Source organism: Coturnix japonica, chromosome 5, assembly GCF_001577835.2.
Source record: "Coturnix japonica isolate 7356 chromosome 5, Coturnix japonica 2.1, whole genome shotgun sequence".
Taxonomy (NCBI): domain Eukaryota; kingdom Metazoa; phylum Chordata; class Aves; order Galliformes; family Phasianidae; genus Coturnix; species Coturnix japonica.
Window position 1 is genome coordinate 19,344,593 of NC_029520.1, and position 26,214 is coordinate 19,370,806.

At 39.8% G+C, this 26,214-nt stretch overlaps 1 protein-coding gene across 1 annotated transcript in view; it reads left to right on the forward strand.

Annotated features, from left to right (window-relative positions):
- The first annotated feature begins 375 nt into the window (after window positions 1-375).
- Window positions 376-26,214, forward strand: part of EXT2 (exostosin glycosyltransferase 2) — a 67,590-nt gene continuing 41,751 nt past the window's right edge. The window contains exons 1-7 of the mRNA XM_015864507.2: window positions 376-509; window positions 1,820-2,379; window positions 2,548-2,637; window positions 7,504-7,620; window positions 10,633-10,828; window positions 13,247-13,386; window positions 14,209-14,302. Coding sequence (XP_015719993.1) covers window positions 1,844-2,379; window positions 2,548-2,637; window positions 7,504-7,620; window positions 10,633-10,828; window positions 13,247-13,386; window positions 14,209-14,302 — 1,173 coding nt within the window. The 5' untranslated portion in view covers window positions 376-509; window positions 1,820-1,843. The remainder of the gene's footprint in view (window positions 510-1,819; window positions 2,380-2,547; window positions 2,638-7,503; window positions 7,621-10,632; window positions 10,829-13,246; window positions 13,387-14,208; window positions 14,303-26,214) is intronic.

The following is a 26,214-nucleotide window of genomic DNA, read 5'->3' on the forward strand; positions in this document are numbered from 1 at the left end:
GCAAAGGAGCGGATCACTGACACCTATTTTTTGGCATGACACGAGTGTGTGTGGTTCTGGCACAGTGTTTTGTGCCAAGGATTTATCCTGCCCTGCCAGGAGAGGAGCTGGCTCACGGTTCCCCTTGGGAAAGGGGTTTGTGTGCTTTTTGTTCTACCCATTTTCCTATACAGGCCTTCCTCTGCAAGATACCTGAGGAAGAAGCATGATACGCTTCTGGACAAGGTGCGGGGAAGAGCTGACAGCTGGAGGCGGCAGTGCTTGGCTATCAATCTCGCAAACCCTCACGAACCGCATTCCAACCCGCAGTGCCGCTGCAGTGACTCCCTCCCAACACAGAGGGGCGATCTCACAGTCTCAGGTCCGGGTGGCGCATCTCTTGCGCAAAGTTGGAGGCGGCCGTGCGCCTGCGCAACTACGGCGCAGGCCCGGTTAGCGACGGGCGGCGTGCCCGGTGCCCGGCCAGGAGGGGCGGCCGGCGGGGAGCACCCGAGGGACCGTGGGTAGAGGTGAGTCGGGGCCGGCGGCACGGCCTGCACCGTCCTGCCTTACTCCGCCCGCGTATCCAACCCGCGGATGGGAGAAGAGCAGCGGGGGTGCCGCGGAGCTGGGGTCGGGTGTTGCGGCCCCGGGGAGAGGAAGGGTCTGTACCGAGGGTCAGGCCCAGCGCTCCGTCGGGTGACGGCGTTGGTGGTAATGAGAGCGCTACAGCGAGGGTGGAATAACGGGATAGCAGTCAGAAGCAGACGGAAAGCTTTTGGTTGTGAAGCTCATCGCAGTGGGAGTCGCATGGATGTTATGTTGTACGGTGGGCTTGAACTGCTGCTTCGTGGTTCACTTACCCTGTCCTGACAGCCTTTTGTCAACAGCTGCCAGATCAGCATCAGCTGATTTTATTAAGGCTATTTATGCCTTAGTGGTACTTTTTTAATTCATATTTCTTATCTGATGTACAGTTGATCGTGAGACCTTTCTTTCTGTCAAGTGTCCCATGTTTGTCCTGAACATATAATTAGATCACCTGCATTGTTCTTCAAGCATGAGAACATACCATGCAGCTTGGAGCCATGGATTTTTTACTTAATGTGGAAGCTGGAGCAGATGACCTGATCAGCTTTCAGTGTGCTGCGAGTAGCTGGTCTTTCAGTCACATAGGTGAAGCTGTGATTCTGCATGTAAAAGCTTAAAGAACAGTCAGCAACGGTAGTACTGATGTGACTGTGTTTGTGACACTTTATAATACATCATATTAATTGCTAAACAGTGTTACTTGGACTACAGTGAACTGTTCTTTAGATGCTTTTCTTCATATGGTTGATATCACAGTTGCAGATATGGTTGATATGGTTGCAGTTGCAACTCATAGAACTCTTTCTCCCACCCTCCCCCCTCAAACATATTGTCAAAGCCAACGAACTGTTTCCTTTTTCTGTCTAGATTTTCTTTGGCATTTTTCTTGTCAAAGGTATGTAATTTGATTTGAAGGTCACTCGGTGTTTGAAACAGTATCCTGAAGCCAGGTTTTCCTTGTTACGTGGTATCCACATTGTATCTCTTCACTCACCGCTAAGCTGGGCATTATGCCACCTGTGGAGAATCTCAGCTGCAGATGGGTTTGATGTAGTCATTGGCAAGTGGCAGCTACAATGTATAACCACTGGCATCTTATGTTCCAGAGGAGCTTTGAAGGAGTTCTACTGTAAATCTGCTGAGGCAAAGAACTTGTCTTGAATGGGTTAACAAAGTGTTTCTCTGCGCGGTGATAACTTTGTGTCTCCTCCAGAGCTCAGCATTAAAACTCTTTCTTTCTAATTTGCAGAGACAAGAGATAATTGATTCCATTATGTGTGCGTCAGCCAAATATAACACCCGGGGTCCGGCCCTCATCCCAAGAATGAAAACCAAGCATCGCATTTACTACATCACTCTCTTTTCCATAGTTCTGCTTGGCCTAATTGCCACAGGAGTGTTCCAGTTCTGGCCTCACTCCATTGAGTCGTCCAGTGACTGGACTGTTGAAAAACGCAGTGTCCATGATGTGCCTGTGGTCAAACTTCCAGCTGACAGTCCCATTCCTGAGCGGGGAGACCTCAGCTGCCGAATGCACACCTGCTTTGATGTCTATCGATGTGGCTTTAATCCCAAAAACAAAATCAAAGTATACATCTACTCACTGAAAAAGTATGTGGATGAATATGGGACGTCAGTGAGCAATACTATTTCCAGGGAATACAATGAGCTACTGACTGCCATCTCTGATAGTGAATACTACACTGATGATGTCAACCGAGCCTGCCTTTTTGTACCATCCATAGATGTCCTCAATCAGAACACGCTCCGTATCAAGGAGACAGCTCAGGCTTTGGCACAGCTCTCCAGGTACTTGCTGAAACCTCCACATAGGACTCTGCAGAACTCAAGTGGAATAAAATTATGCTGGAGGGGAGGATGCAGTGAGTCAGTGCTAGAGCTAGTCTTGGACAGACCTTATCATCTGTTTATAGAGAACATCTTTATAATGGTTGTCTCTTTTTTCTTTTGCTTTAGATGGGATCGAGGCACAAATCACTTGCTCTTCAATATGTTGCCTGGAGGGCCACCGGATTATAACACTGCACTGGATGTTCCTAGAGATAGGTATGAGTTTTACTGGGTTTGAATGCATAGATCTCTATTTAAATGCCTTTGGAGAAGCAGCAAGTTCAGAACTGTAGCTGATAGCTCCTTCACCTTTACAAAGCTGGAATATGGCTTTGTCAAGGGGAGCAGAGAAGTCCCTATCTTGTACAGGTCAAATGTTTGCTCCAACAGTTTATTCCCATTCTTAATTTTACAGGAAATGTAATCTGTAGCATTTGTTTGTCCTAGCTCTTGTGCTTGCTGTAAGGGTGGAGAATTTTCAGGTTAGACTCATATATTGCATTAGAAAACCTGATCTATTTACAGAATGTCTCACTTGATGCAAAGTAGAAATCCAAAGATTGCTCCTAACTTCAACTTTCCGATACAAGCCAGAACATTTACATGGGATGTTTTAAAACAGGTGTTCTACTTGGCAAAACTAAAACTGTGTTGATTTTCATCAATGTTTGTTATCTCAACAGTTATAATGTACTGGTAATTGGGCAATTGCTCATAGTTGTTCTGTCTTTTTCAGATATCTGCCAGGAGCTTAAAAGGCTCCTGAGCTTAATTTTCACTTGCAGCACAGTTTACTTGTGGAGGAGAAAAGGAAGTTGTAAGGCAAAGCAAATTGGAATAAGAGAAACTTCATTAGCTTAGAAGCTGTTACTGAATATGTTTCTACTGGATTAGCTTTGCTGGTTTAGATCCCATGTAACCAGTCCTTCCCTTGAAAATCAAGGTTAGCCACCTTCTGCTGAGTGTTTTGTCAACAGAATCTTCCCTGAGATATGGAATTGTAACTAAGAATGTTGAGTTTGGAGTGTATCTTGATTTCTTTGCGCCAAAGATGATTTAAAACATTATCCTTCGATGCCAGAAGACACACATTTGGTTGTTGGCTTTTTTTTTGGGGGGGGGGGGGGGGGGGGAGGGGACATCTTTGAAGACTATGTTTACTCTTTGTAATTGCATCACTGATTGTGATTTCTTAGTTTTTGTTAGTTTATGAAATACGTTATATGGATGTGGATTATCCTGAAGAGGGCAGCCAAGCACCGTTCTTATGTAACCAAGCCTGTAAATCTGTTCCTACAAAGCTCTTAAGATTTGTATTTCTTAACAAGGGTTTTCATTTAACAATGCTCTTCTCAGCAGAGTGGGCTGTTCTTGGACTATATGTGTATGCCTGTGTCCATAGAAAAAGCAGACTTTTTCTTGAATGCTGGAGGTTTACTGCATGGCATGGTTAAAACTGTGTCAAATGCCCATTTATGTTTGACCCTAGCTTAGTGTGCAGGAAATGTATTATTTTGGTAGATGTTTTCTCTAAGTGTCTCCCATGCTACCACAAGAAGTTATGTCATTTTAACTTAACAAACAAACAAACCTTTTTGTTTTCCTGGAACAGCAGTTGCCATGGCTTGCTGAGCCAGCTTGTTCTGCAGCTGCACAACCACTAGTTCTAATACAGTAGAGAGGAAACAGTGTTTGAGAAAAGGTGGAGATACCTTTTTGTAGGCAGCCAGCTACCAGACAGTACTAAGTGTAGCGCAGATCCTGGCCACGGGTGTGGAAATAAGTGATCTGTGACAAAGTGACTTGTGAGGACCTAGTCCTGGAAGGGCCTAAGTGCTGTTGCATGGTTGCAGTATGGTTTTGGAGACCTTTGGAGGTCTTATATCTAACAGAACAGGAGAACTAAGCATGCCTTCTTCATCTGAGTACGTCCACAATGTACAGAATGGGTAGTTCACAAAGTGTATATCAGTGTTGTTCATGGTGCTGTGGGCTGTGAGGCTGAAATAAGTGTGTTCTGGCAGAGTTTGATGGATTTTGAATGACAGGTCTGAACTTTACAGGTATAGCTCCTTAAGGACTGTGTAAGATTTTATGGGCAACTGGTGAAATACACAGGTAGTATTTGTGAAGTTTGCTCAGAGAGCGTGGCCACCTTCTCATACCTAGTTGAGCAGTAATGGATCATGGATATAATAGAATCGTGTTCTGCTGATTTGCTGCAGAATATGAATCCAGGTAAAGTAAGACCTTTTGCCCAGAAGGGAATTAATTTATATATTATTTTTACATAAGTAAAGATCTTTAGCTAAACTACCTCACTGAGATGTTGTTTGTTTATTAAATCTTTAAATCTGATTTCTCAGAGACAAATAAAAGCACTTTATTCCATAATTTCAACAATGCAAGTCTGCCTTTAGGGTGTGGAGGCTATGTTGCTGATATGAGCTGCTGTAATGTATGTAATCTCTTGCCATAAAGTATGAAAGGTAATTTCTTTATTTGTTAATAAGTGTTATTAAATCTAATACAGTAGTGTGGATGAAGAGGCTTCTTTTTCTGACCCACTCTGTAGCTGTAGAATTGAATGTAGGGATGATGATACCTTTTCATTCTGCTTCAGCTGACGAATTGGGATTCAGTGACTTGTGAGATCTGGCAGAAAACCGATGATGTTGGCAGCTGGGCAGAAACAAGAGTGCAGAGCAGTTGGGGCACTTCCTGGAGAGCAAGCAGGATCAGTATCTGGGAAGTGGTGAAAAGTTGCTCTGAAACAGGCTTGTTGGTTAGTGCTATTTAAAGGTTATTCACCTTGAGTATATTAGGAGTTAATATCTCTTTTCCCTCACTGCACCATAGAAAGAAAATCTGAGAGGAGTTATTTAGCTGGTGTTGGTTCCCTGCGGGTTTATTTAAGTAAATGTCTGTATGACACACCTGCTTTCTCAAGGCTGATGAGGTGCTGTCATGTTTTCACCGGATCCAATTAAAACAATCTGGTTGTAGTTTCCCAATTAGGGGGTTATAAAAAGAAGAGGTTGTAAAATGCAAGAACAGAAATGCCTAAGCCAGTTTTTCTCCTGCCTGGCAGTTGAGTTGATGGATAAGCCCTGGAGCATGTAGCTTCAAGGGTGAGAGCTGCACATAATATACACATAACGCATATATGTCACCAAAAGGGAGGCACTGGAAAGGAATCCCAAATAAGCACTTGGATCATAAATTCTCACTCAACACGTCCTTGATTTATCATCCTGCTCCCAAGTTGATTTCTGCTTCTACAAATAGTTTGTGTCTACAAGTGGTTTGTGTTCTGAGTGAAGAGCAGTGGAAGGCAAGTGTTTGAGTTTGTAATTGTCACTGAACTGAAATACATCTCTAATCCAGAGTCTATGGTTTTCTAAGAGCTTCTTAAATGATGTTTAGTGAAGCCTTATTTGTACCAAAATGGGATATGGGAATGCTAAACAACTGTGCTACAGTTTAAAGCAGGAAGGGAAGTATCTTGCAGAACACCTTGAAGGTGTTAGAAGACGCAGAACATGCAGCTGTTTAATGAGGTTGATGAGTTCTGAGGGGAAAATATAAATAGTCATGGATGATAACTAGGTAAAATCATAGTCTGTTGTGTAAGAGCAGTAGAAAAACTGCTTGGAACACTATACTAAGCATTTAATTCAGTGATAGCTGACAACTACTTCACCCAATGTGTTTTCAGTATCTCATCTGTTCTCATAATGATGTTCTTCTCATGTTACTGATGAGACCTGCCTGCTCCAGTCTGAACTATGACAGTGGGCAAGGTTGTGATAAGGATGCTGGCTGTGATTGTAAGCTGCTGCAATGGGTACAGTTCCTCAAGCCCTTTTCCATGGTGCCTAGAGAAATGCTATTTGTGTTCTGCTTCTTTGCCTGGGGACAGGTTTCTGCAAATTTCTTTAAGTGGTAATTAGGGCAAACACAGTATCTCTAGGGCAACTTTGAGGATAGCTCACCCTGCTGTTGCTAACAAAGAGCTAAAAGTATAATCAGCCTTTTCAGAAGTCTCACTAAAGAAGCTGAATGAAAGCACCTTTTGGAAGCAGATGATGTGTATAGCGTGCCACCTGGTCACCAGGGATGAAATGTAACTGGAAAGCTGTTGGCCTCTAATCGTTTGTTCAAAGAAGCTAGATTTGGGAAAAGAGATAATAATATACTGGTTTCTTCTGGCACTGTGAATGGTGCATTGCTTTCTTCTGCACGCATGATTCTCTTCTGTTACTTAAAGCTCTTTCTCTATGTTATGAAAGGTTGTCCCATTTAGGAGAGTCCACAGACAGAGTCATCTCACTGAGGAGTTAAAATATATCTTAATTTATCCATCCTTGGTTATTCCCATGCATTCTAGCACAGTGTCCCAAGCTGCCTCTACTCTTAGAGATTGGATTCATAGCATACTGTGCTCTCATTGAGTTCTGCTTATAGCATTTATTTATTTATTTTTGTAATAGGTAAAAAGAAACTTGTGTTTCTGCAGTTTCTGAAGTTTGTGCAGTTATTTGAAAACAAAATACAAATTTTATTTACCATAGAAGTCCTGAGTTGTTACAAGCTGCCAAAATACTGTATTTTATATGGACTTGTACCCAAAATACAGCTTGTTAGACTCTCTGAGATCTGTGCTATGCACTGTTGTTGGGCAGGCACTGAGAAATATGATGACTGATATAAATAATCAAGAACGTGTTTCTTTAAATTAAAATGGACTTAGTGCATGTAAGCTTGCAAAAATGTAGGGTGATTGTAATGACAGCAATAGATTCCATTTCCCTATAAGAATGCAAAATGGTCCTTTCCTCAGTGGTCATATGCCACTGCAAACATTCCATTGATGACTGTATCCAGTCTGGCAGTAAGCCCAGATCAGAAAGGCTGAAGTGAATCTAAAAACTGCATAAAAATGCCACTGACAGAAGTTGAGGGAAAAACTGTTATCTCAGTAACTGTTATTGCTGTTCCGGTAATGATAACTGGTAAATCATGGTCTGAGTCTGAATGATTTACATCCTCTGTTTACAGTCTCTTTCTTGTATTTTTCAGAGCTCTGCTAGCTGGTGGAGGCTTTTCCACGTGGACTTACCGGCAAGGCTACGATGTCAGTATTCCTGTATACAGCCCTTTGTCTGCAGAAGTGGATCTGCCAGAAAGAGGACCAGGGTAAAGCAATTCCAATGAATTGGCAAAGTCTATTGAATCCTGAATGTGATACAGATGCCAATAAAATACTGTCATGGAGTTATGTAGATGAATCTATTTCTGTGATGGGGGGCAGCAGGCCCATGGGCCCCCTAGACCCAAAAATGGGAAGTTAAAAGGGGAAGGGGTAAGGAGATAGGAGCTGGGCTTAAGGATACAAACAGAGCATTTCCGAAGACCGAGAAGCCTACTTTGAAATGGAAGGCACACAGCTTGGAAGCATACCCACACCTGCTGCCAGGCAGTGAGAGAGAGAACGAGTGTCACTTCTGTGACATATTTTCCTCTCTGACCATGAGGTCCTCTGGGACATGTAGTTCTTCTTCTTTGTGTTCCACATGATGTCATGATGTGGAATACCAATAGCAAAAATTACAAAATCATATCAAATACAAACATACCTGCTAGCTTCTTGGCAGGCTAGGACAATTTATTTAAGAGTTGTGCTCATGCATGGCTTTTCTTGTTAAAATACGTGGTGATTCCAAAGTTAGTAGTGTTGGCTAATCCATCAGGTTGTGGGTTATCTATGAACTGGGGATACAGAAGGGATGAATCTGTCTTCCCACTTCATAAACTAAAGTGTAGTAGGTGATAGTCTGACAGTATTTCTTGGAGATCCACTCCAGAAACTGAACTGTGAAACAGGACAACAGTGTTTTGAGTAGCATTAGATTCAATATACGTAGAATATATTTTCAACTTATAGAAAATAAAAATAGTTGTTAAAGTTTGTTTATTTTTAAAGCTTAAGGTAAAGCAAGGCTGCAATTCAAAGTAATTCCCTTGTAAATTATCTCTTCAGATGATTTAAGATACTTAAAAACAAAGTAATGGCAATAAATTACTATCGCAAAGACAAAAGAAGCATTTCACTAAGTCTTTTTAATTACGCAGCTGAAAACTTTTCTGTAGCAGGTTCTTACCTGTGCTGTTGTTTAAAAGCTGAATGGACTGAAGGCAGTGGGGTAAATGACATGCTCTCACTGATTGTAAATATCAAGATTGGAAACACAGAAGTTTTAGGGCCTTTCTTCTAACAACATCCTCCAAAGAATATGGCTTTAGTAGAGTTGAAAACTGTTATTGAAAGGGTGCTGCTGATAACAGACAAAAGCTGGAGCCTTGGCTCCAGTTGTCATCTCCTCTGGTAAGGGTTATTGCTCTGGGCTGCTCCAGATAGGGAATGGTAGTCAGTTAGAGGACAAAGCTGTATGGCAGAAGTTTGTTTTACCCACACACTTTATGCTCCTGCTTATAATACTTCTGGACATGGCAGGTATAGGGACATCTGGTTGAATCCTAACTGATGCTTCATATATCTCAAGTATTATTATGGCTCAACGCAGAGTTGAGTCTGTTACAAAGTGTTGTTGAGTGTTGAGTCTGTTACAAAGAGAGATGCTATCATGCTGGTACTGTTCATATAGTCAACTAAGTGCTGTGTCAGCCCATTTTTGATGGGAGGTTTGTGTTCTCAAAGGCACACTTTTTGTGAGGAACCAACTGTAGTCTCCAGAGTACCATCTAGTGGCCATTTAGCGTTACTAATTGAAACGTTCACAGGCTTCTTTGCTTTATGCAGGAAGACAGTGACGAAAGCAAAGCTCAAGTTCAAATTTAATCGGGATAAATAATCACATCCCATTACATTAAAGTGTTATTTCCTGGTATCTGCAATGTACTTTTTTTTGTAACATGATTTAATCACTAGGTTTGGATGTCATAGGATGCCAATGGTTTTAAGATAGAATTTGATTTTAAACATCATGCAATTTTTCACTGGTCATAAACCTCCATTATTACTACTGTGTGGTGGTGGTTTCTTTTTTAAAGGCAAATCCTACTTTTCTTCTTATAGAGTTAAACTGAGAGTTCTTGATTTACTTCCCTTTTTAGTTGGATAGTTTGAAATATTTTAGATCCAACTCTGCAAGAAATATCCATTCTCTAAAGCTGTTGGTAGCAAGATGGTAGCAGCTGGAGGCTTAGGAACAAGAGTGCCTTTAAAAAAATTCTATGCAAGTGTTATCTGTTAATTGGATCCGCTGAAGTGACCAGCAGGAAAATAAGTAAAAGGGGTGAGAAGAGCAGCAGGAAAGGTCTGACTTTATAAAGTGTGTGTTTGTGTGTGTTTTCAAAGCTGTAAATTAAAAATAGTATCATGCAGAGCAGAATTGGAATCCTAAGTGCAGGCCTCCTATTTCCTGCGTTATTTTGGCTGTGTGAGGGCAGGCTCTCACTGCGTGTTCCCTTGAATGGGAAGCAGTGAAGTAGTTTGACTTATCCAGTCTACTTTAAAAAAATCAAGACTAAATGAGCATAACATTTGTACAATGTGATATGTTCCAGCATTAACAAAATTCATTTTTTAAAGTGTGAGCTTCTAATCTGAGACTGTTCCTGTATGTTTTACCTCCAATTCTAAATAAGCTGTGAAATAATTCATTATTGAAATACATCTTGAATATTCATGCTTTTGGGATGTGGTAGCACTTAAGAGTGAATGGGATTAGATAGTTCAGTATCTTTTTTTCTGATTAAAATTGATATAAAAATAATACTGGAGGAGAAAGCAGTAGCAGCATTTGGTGTCCTACCTACTTTGAAGTAGTACGCAGACACCAAGCCTCAGTAGCAAGCTGTTTTATTATGTAGACAAATTATGTTAATTTCAATTTGTAAAAAAGGTTATGATGCAAGTGCCTATTCTTACAAGCACTTTTTCCAAGTATAATTTTATTTGATGTTGTAAATCATGAAGCCATTTAAGATCAAAAATTTAATTATATTGCATCCTTTTCTGCACTGTCAGAAAATATGATCTTGGCACTCTGTTCACATTTAGCAGAATGATTCCGTGATTCTGTGATTCTTTGAGATCAACTTTTCTAGAGTGGAAGGAAATGTGTTGCTCAGCATCTTGGAAGTCAAGTTGTATTGCTGTCAAGTAAACTTGCTGTGTTTTTTCAGTCCCCGCAGGTATTTCATTCTGTCATCTCAAATGTCTCTGCACCCAGAATACCAGTCTGAGTTGGAAGCTCTTCAGGCTGAGAATGGGGAATCAGTGCTGCTGCTTGACAAATGTACAAATCTGTCAGACGGGGTCCCTGCTGTTCGCAAACGCTGTCACAACAATCAAATCTTTGATTATCCACAAGTGCTTCAGGTAAGACTGTCTCTTCGGCAGATTTCTCTTCCCCCCTTGGTGACTGTCTTAGCTGTGGAGCTAAATTAATGCTGATAGGAAATTTCGTTTAATGTTCTGCAAATGCACAGTTCATTAGATTAGCTGGGATGTTATATCCCAACTTTATTCCAGTTTTTAATAGAACGGAGAACTGTGTACTCCAGCTCATCTAGAGAGCTACACTGCAGTCTGAAAATACTGCTTATATAGTATGTACAACCTAATGGGGTTGGTCATGGTGGTTGGGGTAGTACATGAATACATGATGTAAACTTAAAAAAGGATAAAGAGATACCACAAAATCCAGCTGCAATGAGAGGTGAAAATTTTGAAGGTCGGGCAAAATTGATTGCTTTAAAACTAGGGAAGAACTTCAGAATCTACATCTCGAGAATGACTGGTAAAGTGACCTTCAGTAGGCATAAGTTTCAAATTGATTTCTAACTTATTATAGTTCAGGCCTTGTTAGGTGGAGTTTGGAATAGAGGCCTGCTTTGTTAGTTGCATTACAGATTAAAATGAACTTTTCAGAGCTTATGTGTATTTTTTTTTTTTGGGGGGGGGGGGGAGGGGAAGACCACTACAAATAAAGAGAGTTCATCAGGTTGTATTTTTTGTGTGCAACTTAGTAGTTAAACCCTACAAAATACTCTCTATAAACGCAATGGACTGAGCTAGAAGACTTGTCAGCATGCAACTATGAAAACATCTAGGTGAAATGTGTTTGATGGCCTTGGCCCAACTTCCAGAGGCCTTTTGATGTGTCAGTGAAGATAAAACTAGATAGCGTTCTCAGACCCCTGGGTCTCTTGGCAATTCTCTAGCATAGAGTTGCTTTGGCATATGGTGTGGTGAAGTGAGTTATGCCATAGGCCACTGTGCTCTGTCTGTGGCCACCAGCACATAATTTGTCTTTGAACTTCAACAAATGATGATAAAATAACAAACAGGCTGAAGAAAGGCAAAGTTTCCACCCCTCCTGTTATGTTTTGAAGGAAATATGTTTAAAATTCCTTGGGGAGGAGGGGGAGAGGGAGAGGGAGCAGGAGCAATGGGGTCACAATGAGTCCTTAACTTCCAGTCAAAAGGGGAGGGAAAAAAATCTTTTTGCTTTATTTCTTTAAGTACTGACTGGATAGCTCAAGGATAGCAAGTCAGAGGATCTGTATCTGTATCTTGCTACATATTATTTTATATCTCTGAAGAGAGCTGGCGCATGCAGAGATTGTTAAAATACTTTCCTTAGCAGATTTCTGCATCTCCCTTTGGAATGTCTGGCTGATAACAGTGGTGATGTGAGGAGATGTATTTATAGTAACCTTTGTCTAGACAGGAAAAATGGTTATCTGGGCAGATGAGCATGTGTGTCCACATCTGGGCTCTTTTTTTCTTCCCCACCCCCCTTCTCCCAGACCCTAGTAGGATTTCTTCCACCTGTTTCTCTGCGATCCAGCAACTGAATGGTTAAAATGTGTTTGTTCTCTCTGCTCCCTCCATTTCACCCACCCTTCTTTTCCTTCTGTTCCTGTCTGGGATTGGGGGAAGGAGGAAGCCTGAGGACTGATCCCTGTTCATCCTTTCCAGCACAGCCTTTACAGATTTCCTACTAGCCAGGCTCTTGGGCTTCTGGATTGCTAATGTTTCCTGTTTGCAGTCTTCTCTTGGACAAGATTCTCAGACTCTTCAGTTCTCTACAAATATGAGCACAAGTTTCACAATTGCACTAGGAAACGAGCGAAGATCCAGCAAACCCTGTTGTATTTCCTAGTTCCATTTTGATGTTTTTCTACCCTGCTGTGCCTCCTGGCTCCTTTTCCTCAGGCCACAGAATGCTAGCTGGAAAGATGTTTTCTTATCTGTGCAAGACCCTGTGTCAACTTTGATTTCTCTTTCTTAGAGAGAGCTGAACTCTACAAGTATGTTTTTTTGGCCATCTTGAATCTGTAGAAAGGTTCCTCAGTAACACTGAAGTAAACTGAAGACCTTATCTACAGGATGAGTGCAGCATAGCCAAGATACCTTCTCTCCTGGAGTTTCAACTCATAGTTTTTCATCCTGTGTGCTGTGGGCATGAATAAACTGAAAGTATTCTTTTTTGTGGAATCTATTTCTATCCTCGAAGCTCCCTTTAGCCACCCTCCTCCCGTTCATACCCCTTTGGAATAAGTACTCTTGTTGAGTCTTGTTGGTCACACTCTTGAGATAATTAATCGTGCTGCTTTTCTCTGGGAGTGCATTGCCTAAAACTGGAGGCGCTGCTCTGTCTGGGGTCCTGCAATACTGAATAGAGTGAGAGAGTACCCCCCCAAGTTAAAGGGCATATATGTACATACCTTCTTCAATTCTAATACTGCTTTTTTTTTCCTCATCATTGTGTTGGGTACCATTTGTTGACAGGAAGCTACATTCTGTGTTGTTCTACGTGGAGCCCGCCTCGGACAGGCTGTACTAAGTGATGTTCTTCAGGCTGGCTGTGTCCCAGTCATAATTGCTGACTCCTACATTCTACCTTTCTCTGAGGTTCTGGACTGGAAGAGGTCTGTACCCAAACTACTGTACATCCAATTGCAACTAAGAGGCATCTGTTCCATTTAGTGATTTGAGTGAAACCACTGTGATAAGTCCAATGTACTGGTAGTTACAGTGAATAGAATACTAAATAAGATAGATGTGGTCTTGGCCCTTGGTATATTTATGTATTGTAAACAGGAGAGTAAAGCAAAGCTGACTGAGCTTTTTGTTTATCCTGTAGCCAGTGATATGTTTTCTAAGCCAGAATTCCTTTGTTGTCTTAAGCTTGCATTCAGTGATGAGTGATCTGCATTGTAACATCATCTGAATGCCAAATTTATTATATTGTATCATAATTCTTAAGTTCATTTGAGACTGAAAAGCATTATTACTTTGTAGCTGAGTTTGCTGTAATTTTTCCATATGTACACAATGTTCAGTTATGTGATCTTAGGATAATACAAAATTACTAGTTAGTGTGATAGCACTGTAGGTGCTATCAGTTGTCACTCTGAAAGATCTAAGTTGTCAGCAAGCCAGTGGCAGTCCAGGGATGGGATTTCAGGAATTTTGTGTCTCTGTCCCTTCCATATTTACTAGTTTGATTTGCAGATCAGTCCATAGACTTCTGTGGTGTTATCTATGGGCAGGCTGACTGTGGTCATGAGGGAGTTGCTACTGAATAATAAATTACACTAGGAGAATACTGCTTATTTCTACTGATATCTTCTGAGCACATCATAGTAAATGTAAAACAAGTTTCTGTGTTAAAAGCTGCTGATCTCTTTTAATGTAGAATGTAATTTTTCTCATCTTACCTCTTTGTTTTTCTGGATGTTTGCTTATAGGGCCTCTGTGGTCATCCCTGAAGAAAAAATGCCTGAAATGTACAGTATTCTGCAAAGTGTTCCCCAACGACAGATTGAAGAGATGCAAAGACAGGTAAAATAATGAACTGTATTTAAGTTATTCTTTATTTGCAGTTAATGTGGGTTTATGTCTGCATTACTGTGAAATTTGTTTGGATGCTGAGGCATTGAATGTTCTCTCATGTTAACATTTTGAACATTCTACCTTCTTTCTTTATGCTAAGCATATGTATTCAGCATTATTTATTAATATTTTATTCTTACCCTTCACTGATGCAGCTAAATCTGTTAAACAGCAGCTGTTGAGAAGTACTACATTATCCTTTAGGTCAGGAAGTTAAGAATACTGCATGTGATTGCAATTGCAGAAGAACACTTGAGTAGGCAGAATCCAGTTACTCAGATTGGAATTTCTCCAACCTATTTTAATTTACATGCTATTGTGAAATATACTATAGGATTCTCAGTATCCACAGTGATCAAAGCCTCCCCATCCTGTGTTGCAGCACATCTGAAACATGAAACTGATGTTTTGACAACCTGCTTTTTCATATAAAAGTCTTTACAGTGAGTGGAGAATGCATGTTCTTACCAATCCAGTCAAACCAAACTTTCACAAACTTCTTTCTTGTGTGTACTCTGCTTTCCTAGTGCACACTGGGCTGAAAGCTCTGCCTGAAGGCAGACTTAGTGCCTACTATCATTTATTAATGTGTTTTTGATGAAATTATAACATATATTTGTTTTTTCCACATAGTATTTAAATTGTCTGAACAACAATGTTTGAGTTTACATGTGTCCCAGGAGAAGTTTTGTCTTGTAGGCAAATTTTAATTCTCCAGAATGTGAGAGATACATCAAATGAAAAATGTTTAAAATATTTTAACTAAATTGATGATTCCTGCGAGAGGGAGATTTTACTTATTTTGTGATTTGACAAGAAGAGATCCAAACTTGTGATTAAAATCTGTATGGTTGGAGTCAAAAGAAACTGTCTCACTCCAGCTGATGCTGATTTCTGTTTGTTACTGTCAGAACTTTGCTTCTATGGACACCATCATCATCAGTTCCTTTTACTCAAGAGCTCATACATGTCATCACTATCTGAACAGAATTGGCGCTGTGAGGGTTTTCATGGTGTGAAAAGTTTTGTGCTCAAATTACATGTTGGGCTGTGGATTCAACCATAATCTATTGATGGCTGTACTATATAAATTACATTATGGGGACAGAGGTGAATAAAGCAAGATGTTAGCATGTATTGTAAACTTACAACTGGAGTCTGTAATCCTCATCACCTTATTGTACTAAACATTTATCATTAAATGGTAGGGGAATTCTGGTTTTCTGATGAGGAACTGAGGCCAAAGAATAAGTAAGTGCTGGGTACATGGGGAAAAAGTAAACCACTTGATTTTAGATGACTTTTAAAGGTGCATGGGATTTCTGTATTCAGTTTTCTCCACAGATTTTTGAGATGTTTCTAAAATTGCTTTGCACGTCAGTAATGAAGTTGTCTTCTGTGTGATTTTTTGTACAAAGTGACCCAACACATGGTTTCTCAGTCTGTGGCCTGTAATACTAGTGTAAATTAGCACTGACTAGGTAGAAGCAAAAATTGCATAGTTACATTAATAATGGATATGTGTGGAGAAACTACTTTCAAATCCAGTGTTATATTTCCTGCCTGAAATCTTTTGCAAGCTTGACTTCTCTGTTCAGAGAGTCTGCAAATATCATGTCAGCCATCAGGGGTCTCCTTTCTCTTTAGTCCCTACAGACAAATGAACTATTATGGTAGGGCCCATTGGCAGCATTGATTTGCTGCAGTGGAATGCAGAAGTAGCTTCATAACTGCAACTCCTAGAAACACTATTTTGCTTGATTTTTCTTGCTTTTCTGTGAATATAAAAATACTAGTGCAGGAGTGTTCAGCCTGATAAAACTTTAGAACTGACATAAATAGTTCATTAAAAGCATACATTGATTTTCTTGTCCATTTGACAAATATATAATAATCATATCAAGATAATATTCTCCTACAGAGAATGTGGTATACATTATAGACTGTTTGAACAGTAATTTTAAAGTATGAAATCAGGAACCTCCACTAGTTTGTGTGTTTTCTCTTTCACTTTTCCCTTTACATTCACAATATATTTCTCAGATACTTTGAAGCAAACCAATTAAACAACTTTAGTTCGAGTAAATTATCCATATTATAAGTAACTCCTGAAATTAAGCTAAAATAGAAGATATTTAATAAACGGAAAGGGGTACTGGTCTGTGTCTGGAGAGAGTTTTGTGAACTGTAAGTGGTTTGTGTCAGTCACTGTCATTGGATCCAAAATATCACTGAATATAATGGAAACACTGATTCTGTTCACTGGAGATCAGGAGTATCTCTAAAGCTTGCTCTCACATCTTGGTGCTTTAGTTGGGAATTCAGTTTTATGCTTTGGTATTGAGAATACTGCAAGGAAATTATGAGGTCTGTCTTCCTCTTGTCTTCCTCGATTTGTTTCTGACTGTATACTGAGGATACTTGAGCATGTTATCCATATGTTTCATGCCCTGTCAGCAGTATTTACAAGGTGGAATCTCATTTTAAGTATCTGTGAAATTCCCTTGCTGTTACATGGTTCTACGTCCTAGAAATCTCATATGGTGAAAATCTACTTACTGACTGATATTGTGCTGACTACCAATATCTTGATTGCTTTTCCTCATTGATAAATGTGCAGTAATATTCCACCTGTGCTACAGATTTGTTTCTTTCCTCCTCATCAGCCTCACAGTAGGGAGCAGTTGCATGCCTTACTTGCTCTCTTACAATTTGAATGATTCGGGAAAAAAGTAATAATTGTAGGACGTTTTGACTGGTCAAAATACCCAAGCAATTTTTTTCAGTGTCTTGACTTCATTTCTGTGACAATGCACAGGGACAGAGGAATAAAGATTCACAATCTAAAGATGAAGTAAGTGATGCTAGGAGTAGGGGGAGTTTATAGTTGGAATGAGACTTCTGAAGAGACAGGTGCTAAGGGTATATACAAATATTTGGTTTTTTTCCAGCTTGAAATAGATCAACTGCTTTTAGGGAGTAAAGTGTTATGCATTTTTGCTTTGGTTTTGGAAGCACTTTAAGCCATACATTTGCTGAAGAAAAGAGGAAGACGCTTTAAGATAAGCCACTGCAGTATGTAAGAACCTATACTTGAAAAGATTTTCTTGCACTTTTTTACGCTGATCCATGAGCATCAGGCAGTACTGTTGTGAAAAGGATATAATGCAGGTGCTTTAGATTTGGAGCTACCTGCCAACCTGCCAGGATGTACTGCTGGTGTGACCTGGGCTGTGATTTCCTACAGTACAACTTTATTTGTTCAGTTGTTTTGTAAGCCAGTGTGTAGTATCAGCTCCAAAAAAGAGAAAGTGTCATTTATTGATTTGAACAGAACCCACTGTGTGGGAGATCTTGCAATTATACATGATTGTGTTGAAATCTCTGAAGACAAGCCATGCTAATGTAGGCTTTTATGGTTCAAACTTGCAGAACCTTTTGTTGTTAATGATTCCTGAATTGGTTTCCTAGAAACTGGAGGCTAACATGTTCTAGTTCTCCAATGCATTGAGCATCAGAAGTAAGTCCTCACTGCAAGCAGCTCAAGAGCTGCTGAAGTTAATAGCAGTCTGGATGAAATCTGCCCATCTCTGGGACTGCTGTCTTGTCTCTTTTGTACAGTAATGTTGTCATACTCATTTTCTTTGAAGCTTCCTTGAACCATCCCCCTCTCACAAATAGTTCCATATGGAATCTGAAATGCTGGCAGAAATGCCCAGAGGCGAGTTGATGAGCAACTCAGCTGCACTGCTACTGACCTAGCAGACTTGACATTACATTCTTATGCTTTCATTTAGTCTGCTTCACAAAGCAGCACCCACTTAAATAGCAAAGTCCTAAAAGTGAAGTGATAAGAAATAGAAGTGAATGTTGTTAACATATATAGTAGAGAATGAGAACAGATATTTTTTGGTCCTGAACAGCAGGAGTGACACAGGTGGAAAGAAAAGGCAAAAATAAACTTGGCTGATGTCTGCTTATGCCATGCCTTGTATAGTTTCCCTGACAGCTAAACTGTTTCTAACATTGCTTTGAATGTCTGTTAATCTACAGAAACAAATTTCACTACTGTAATTGATACAGAAATGTCTTTGACTTGTATAACAATTTTCCGCACCTTAAATTTGATCCTCTGCACCTTTTCCCCTTTCTTTTTCTGAGATGAATGTCTCACCATACAGATGATTCATTAATGTTTTCCTTATTGAATATCAGCATACTTGGAAGTCTTTTAACACAAAAAGTCTCATTAAGGCATGTGATCAGAATATGAAAGCAGTCAAGTGCTGGGAATACAAGAGTCATTCCTTCATTTATTTAGACATTCTTCCTTGGAGAACAGTTTTCAGGTAAGGAGATTATTTTCCAAACATTAAATCTCATGAGTGAAGGATTTTTATCAGCTTAGAGGGCTGAGTGAAGAAATCTAGAGATGAATTCAAAGGTAGTAACTTCCTAAGCCAGAGGACATGAGTTGCAAACTTAAGGCAGTTAGAGAGTACGCAGGAAGGTGGTGGCTTGCACCTGGGATGCTTGTATGTGGGAGCTCCTATGGTACCTGCTGCAGACTGCTGTCAGAATGTGGGAACAGCTGGATACATTGCAGAAGATAAAGCTTCAGGACTCACATTTGCAGGAGACCTTGGTTCTGTGTTGCCTTGTGGAATAACCTCTGCAGATTTTCAGTGTGCTTTTGTTTTGAAAACTGTATCTCCACTTCAGTGAATGTCAGGTATGTTTAGATGATTCCAATCTCTTGTCTTTTCAGCCTGGGTAGACAATTAAAAGATCAGTTAGTTCAGTTTTAAAAAAAATAAAAGTGCAATTTAAATAAAATAATAATAAAATGAAAGTTAGGAAACATATATTTTGCAGCATTTGTTCCCACAGTCAGAATATCTGGACAAGTTATTATCGTTTTTCTAGTGCCTGTGCCATGTCCCGCAGCCCTGACCTAAAGAAAATTTCAGACTCCAGGTCAAGCAGAGCTGAAGACACATGCATAAATCAATGACTTGTTTTAGTGCCACGTTAAGACAACATGAGTGGCTGGCTTTTCTGACCCCTCCTCCCTTTCATTTAATGTGCTTCTTTGGCTCTTCTTTAAAGAGGGCTCTGCAGAGTAATTTCAGCTCTTATCAGCTTGCTGACAGCTATATGAGCCTTTCTGCTGGCTCCAAGCAATGAGTGCAGGCGCGTGAAACTTCCCATTCTTCAACTGAAACGGTCCTGGTTAGAGTTAAGGCAAATGGATGATAGAATTCTCTTGTGGGTGGTGCAGCTCACAAGAAGGAGGTGGGATTTAGTTCTTCTTAATCAATTAATCAGAACCTCATTTCAGTATCTGAGCACTGGAAGTTCTGCGATTTTAGTTAGGTTTACAGCTCTTCTTTTAATGAAAATGCTCAGCTTCCAGATGCAGCTCTTTCACTGACAGGGGACAGCTTCTGTCTTGGGGTTCTTTAGACTCATCATTATCAAATTTAAATGAACTTTCATCTGTCTGCCATTTGTAGCATTTTAAGGAGTGTGATTGGAGAGGCTAACCCTGCATTAATCCTCCCAGAGTGCTTCAGTGGAGCTCCAGGTCCCCCATAAATGTCAGACCTGGACAATTTGCCATCTTATCAGATGCAGTGAAGTTAGCTGCAGCCCTCTCACCCCTCCTCCAGAGGAAAGATTTGTTGCTGCAAACAGCAAAGGAAAGAGAAAACTTTTTCCTGGATTACTGCCAGAGTCACCAAGGGAGTTGTAGAATCCTTGGCATTTGTATATGAGACTTTCATTGCTCCCCCCCTGTCCTTCACTTGCTGTTGCAAGTATTCTTATCCTAGACATTTTTCCTATTGTTTCTCCTGCTGCTGCTTTCTGGAATGAAGAAAATAATCTTGCTTTGTTGCAGAGTGGGCTTCATGGCATCTCTGAGAAAGAGCTCTGAAAACTGAGAGTCATCAGCACCTTATTGAATAATCTTGCTGGGATGTAGCTGTGGTGCCTTAGGATCTAGGTTTGCAGCCTCTGTACACGAAAAGGTTAAACGAGAACTGTAGAAGCAAAATAAGGCTATTTTAAGACTTTGTTTGTTTGTTTAAGAATTTGTCTTTATGTTTTTGTAAAGTGGGTCTTAGGTACTTACCCCTTGCAGATCGCTATACACAGCTTGGATATACTACAGAAAACTCAGGTGATCCAAAAATTGAAGAAGCTTGTACCTCTTTTGAAAGTTATTGTGTGTTATTAAGAGTGGTTTGTGTCATACCCATAAAGCAGATGATTAAGCCTGTCTCCTGGAGTTGTAGTAATTCTTACTACTCTCTGTTCTCCCTCTGCATAGTCTATACCACATCACACTTCTTTATCAAATCTACTTGCACTGCTTAACCTTTCCTTCATTATTCAGACTGTTATAAGGTTGTCTTTTATGGTGTAAATGCCCTGTATTGCTGTAGTATTTGCATTTGAGTTCTTAAACGCTAATAGTTAATATAACTTTGTGTTGGATCCATTTTCCTAATGAGTAGATAGAGATATAAATAGCTTTCCCAAGGTCAAACGGCAGTGTTAATAATGGAATTTAGAAGTCCTGGATCCTGTTTTAATGACTACATCAAATGTATCTTGCAACACAGTAGAAATGTTTGGCTTTAAGTTACAAAGGCTTTGCATGTTCTGTACAGGCAGCCTGCTGCCAGATAATCTTTAAATGCCTTTTCCTTTAGGCTTCCTAAGTTGTGCTGATATGTCTAACAGCTTCTTAGGTGCCCATGTGTGTATCTTTGTTAGGACTGAAAAAGTGGACTGTGCTAGAAATACATTGTAATGCCCTTTGGCTGACAAGCAGTATAACTTGTGTCTGAGGGTTGGTTCTTTCCTCTTGTTAGATTGCTGTTAAGCTTCAGAAATAGTTTCCGGCAACTGGACTCAGCTGGGTAAGGGAATTCTAGTCCCACAGGATCCATGGAATACATCGTATCTGTTCCCTCACACAGCACAGTTTACCATAAAATGCTTCCCAACACTGCAGCAAACAATAGCAGAAAAATGTCAGTTGGTAAAAACTCTTCCTGATCCTGAATCTGGTGATTAGGTTAGGCCTGAGAATGAGTGGAACACCTCTTAACCAACTGTCTGAAATACTTCAGTAAGCTAGCAGCCCCAAACTGGGCTGTGCACTCTTCCTCTCATACTCACTTGTTTCTAATCTGCTGCCACCTGTGTTTAGTAACCAGTGCTTCACAGAATCCCCCTGATAATTGAGTTCCATCTCTTGCAGATGCCATGTTACATATCTGTCATGAGGGGAATAACAGCTACTTCCTAACACTTTTATTAGTACAGAATAAATAGGCAAACACAGGTCAGTGGTGTACTTTCCATCTTTATTTTGAGATAGCAGGGACTCTGTGAAGAGACTTTATGCTTATCACTGTGATTACTTTTTTTTTCCCCCAAAACATGGCTTCACGTAGTGAAGAACATTCCTCTGCAGCACATCATTTTAGATGAAGTAAAAGACTCCAGTTGGTGTCTATCAACTCTTTTGTTTATATAAAGTAGTTTTCAACCCTATTCCTTTGTGATGTGACCATCTCAGAGTGTTAACATGACCAGCAATTATGCAGTCATACAGGCATAGACAGTTTGAGTCGCAAAGGGCGAAGTGTGTGTACATAGCTTGAGCTTATGTCACTTATTTTTAAGGTGTGGAGGAAAAGGGTAATGCCAAGTTGTAAACTGATATTTTTTTTTCCTATAGATGCAGAGGAGAAAAAAAAAGATATGACTGCCAGTCCTTCATGTTTAACATCATGGGATTTAGTGAGACAGGCTTGTATTGAACTGAAGCGAGCGCTAATGCTCTCTTAGAATTGCTCAGTATTGAAAGTGTTTGAGTGGGCATATATATGTTTATGCTTATTTAAAATAGAGCTATATAGCTTACAGGAAACATGAAAACATGTCATCAAAAGGACATGTTCTTCCTCATACAGGGCTTAAGCTCTGAAGTGAGGTATGCACTGATTTTTGAATGCTATAATGTGGTGGTAACTCTACCTAGATGATTTTTTTTCTTGCTTCAGAGAGCTGTCCTTTCATGTGTGTGATTGGCACTGGGCTTGCTTTATGTTTAAATTCTCTAATCAAGGGATTTTAAGCTTCTATTCTCCCAGCATTAGTACGGCAGTCATGGGAAATCTCAAACAAGACAGATCTTGTTGCAGCAGTTGACACAAATAAAAGCGCTTGTGCTTTTATTTATTTATTTTTGATGCTGGATGCTGATTAAAAGTTTCCAAGCATCCTTTAGCCATGTTATAAAGCCAACCAGCAGAGAACAGAGCAGCTGCTGAGAAGGGGAGATGCTAGTGGACATAGGACAAGATCGCAGTGGGAAGCGTCAGTGTGTGTAACTCAGAAAGCTGGGAAAGGTGTAAACAGATCCCCAATTTATCTGTAGAGTGGGCTCTCCAAACACTGTTTTATTGGCCAGTGGCTCCTGCTTTACTAACCTCTAACCTTCACAATACTCAGAGGTGCTGCCCACCAGCCAGCCTTGTCTTTGAACCCCCCTTGGCTCCTGCCACCTCAAAGGCTTGCAGTCAGATTCCTGTGTTTTGCTTGGGACCTCACCTCTCAGCAGGATGCCTGCAGCAGGGAAAACTGATCCACCCTGAGAACATAGACATATTTGAAGGCAATACCACTGGGACTAGAAACCTATTGCTTTCAGTTTCAGGAGCTGTCCATCATTTGTCAAGAAATGCAGCTGAAACATTCCCGCAGCCCCCAAATTTTGGTCATAGTGTAGTTGAACATTCTCTACAATTGCATACACATATTTGTTCTCTATTCTTCTCTGGACTGCTGTAGAATCAATGGTAGCATAAGCCTAGGTTACCATTGGTTTGGTTTCATGTAGTTAACAGGGAGTGTGCAAAGGACCAGCTATTGTAAAAAAGATGACACACACACCCAAGTCATTTTGCCTGCTCCTCAGGTTAGCTATTCCTGCCCCTTCACAGTAACAGCCTGACTCACTGGGGTCATTAGAGAGCCTTACAAAATCCTGGAAACTGAAGGAGAAAGAATGGGCTATTTTTTAATTTTTTTTTTATTTTCTTTTGTCTTTACATCATTTTCAGTGACTATGTAGATATAGATATCTAGAAACCAGTTGAGCATCTGTATTATTCTCTCATATCTGTGATGCTAACGCATGGCTCATAAACAGGAGGACAGAGCTGAACATTCTTTGTGATGAAAGGAAATGCAATAAATGGTGGTTTTTTTTCTATGTTGCTTTTTTAAAGCTCCGAGTGCTTCATTAATCTGAACTTTGTTTTTTTTCATCCTGCTCCTTTCTTTACTGATTGTCTCCCTACTTTGGAACAGTATTCCCAACTACAACTGAGAATGTATTGGTTCTGTGCTGCTCATAGCTTTGATATTCATTTCTTGATTCCATCACTGAAATTTATTTTGACAATGACTTTGTAGGGTACCAGGGCAGAAAAATCAGGTTTCCTGACTGGTGCAGTGTTGCCTTCTGCAACAGATTTGTCAGGTTGACATACTGCCTAGTGAAAAAGCAAGTTTGAACTGAAGAAATCTGTGGTAGGAGGGAAAAATATCAGTGTTGAGTGCAATTACTACCTACTTAAGTTTTGTGTTCTTGCTATTTTAAAATGCAGTTGCTGCTGTTAGGACCGTAAATAGTGGAAATCTATTTTAGGGGTCAAACTAATGTAGGATTTCAAAACCATATAAAATGTTACCATTTCAATCTATTAGAACAGCTTCTTCTCCGTCTTATATTTGCATGAGATTTTTAGCAGTGCACACTGTTGTTCATAACAGCAGGTGAAAACTTAAAAAAAAAAAAATAAAAATCGAGCCACAGATTGTTTGTGAGTATGGAATCAAGACTTAAAATATTAACTTTAAGAGGTGTGCATCAACCGTTTACATATGCATGTAGTTTTTTCTGTACATATAGATTATAAGTAACAAGTGATTCTTTTCAAAACACTGAAGAGGAGAATTTGAAGAAAGCTGCAGTACAAGAAGCTTAAGATTAGTATCTGTTCTTGCACTAACATTTTCCTTTACCCTTAGCTCCTATGAGTCAGCATTTGTCAAGTAGTTTAGTAGCAATAAAACGGAGAGTCTGTATAATTGACTTACTCCCAAGTGGCTGGTATCTGAAGGGTAAGACTAGCATTTTGAACTCTGACCTCTGTTCCTTTTCTGAATTGGCAGCTTCAAAAAGGAAAAAAAGAAGTTTTTTGGTTCTACTTTTCATTGTGTATCTAAAGTAGGCAAATACGCTTGTTTTAGGACTTGAAATTACTATGGTTGAGAGTGTTAATCTAGGGATTAAACTCAATAACTATTCTGCTTTTGAAGATATACTTTTTTTATACTTTTAGACTTTTGAATTGTGATGTACAAACAGCACCTCAAAATGTCCATTCAGAACCTCTCTCTTAAATATTTTGCTTGATAAGCCTGCAGAAGTGTCTTAATTAACAAATACTTCTCCATAGGTATATCATATAGGTTATATGAGTTAAATAGATGAATATTTTGAGGAGTTTTACTTGGGAATCAAGCACAATTATGAATCAAAAGTAGAAAGATGGAATGAAAATTCAGAATAATATTAAAAGAACAACAACATGTTCCATTAGAAGCAACTCTTAGAAAGGGTATGAAGGACATGTGACCAGGTACAATATCTTCTTAATGGGCAATAATTAGTTAGGTTTTGGTAACTTAAAAAACATTCTATTTTATTTCAGTATTGTGCAACTTAGGAACTTGAAGGTCTTTGTAATTGAACTTCCATGACTAGAGCTGGTAGTTGCACAGCAGAGGTGTAGTCATTTCTTGTAATACCTTCCATGTCTGTGCTGCATGTCTTCGCTGCTGATTCATGTTAGCAACAGGATGCTACAGACAGTAACTTTGGAAGCATTGCTTGGCTGAACATTATTAGTTTGAAGTTTTGGGGTTTTTTTACAAGTAATGGAAGGATAAAGCTAAGTTCTATCCAATCCCAAATTTACGAAGGTCTGAAAAAGTTGCATCTCAATATCTCTGTAAGATGGTTATTACACATATTGCTGGGGTGCTGAAGTAGAAACAAAGGGTCAGATGAATGTCAAACATTTGGCGGTAAGCAACTAACAGAACCAAGACTGAAAATAAGATCACATATCACCTGGAGAGGATTTTCAAGGCCAGTATTACTGCAGCAGCTACATCATGTTATTCTTTTCACCAGACTAACTAAACTGGTCAGAGTGAAAACCAGAAACACTAAGAGCCAAGAGTCAAGAAGGGAGAACACTGAAGTAGAGTCGCTTCAGATAGTGTAAAAATGGTTGTTTCAAGGTCTCATAAACCTTTTCAAGGCATTTTGGGAACACTGAATTCCTGCATTGGGCAAAATCTTACAGCGTCATGGCTCCTGACCTAGAAGCTGAGAGAAGTAGTGGTTTATGGGCAGTTAACTTTTACTGCTCTTTTGTGAATCTCATTTCTTCTTGTTTACTAACTTTCCTAACTCCCACCAAGTTGTAGGCTGTGAAAAAAATAAGTCTAAAAAGTTCACTTAGTGGAATATTTTTCCTCTTAATCTAAACGTTACAGAAAATATTCCTTTCCTTTCCTTGCCTGATTCCTAGTGTTTTTCTTTCCACAAACTAATCAAAAGATTTACATTGATCTGTCTTGCACTCTACTCTGGAGCACCATTAGTAGCATTAACACTAGAACTTATAAACATTATATGAATGGACTCTGTAACCTGATGCTGTGCTGGCTTGTAAAGAGCTTATAGAGAGATGCTAGGCCCC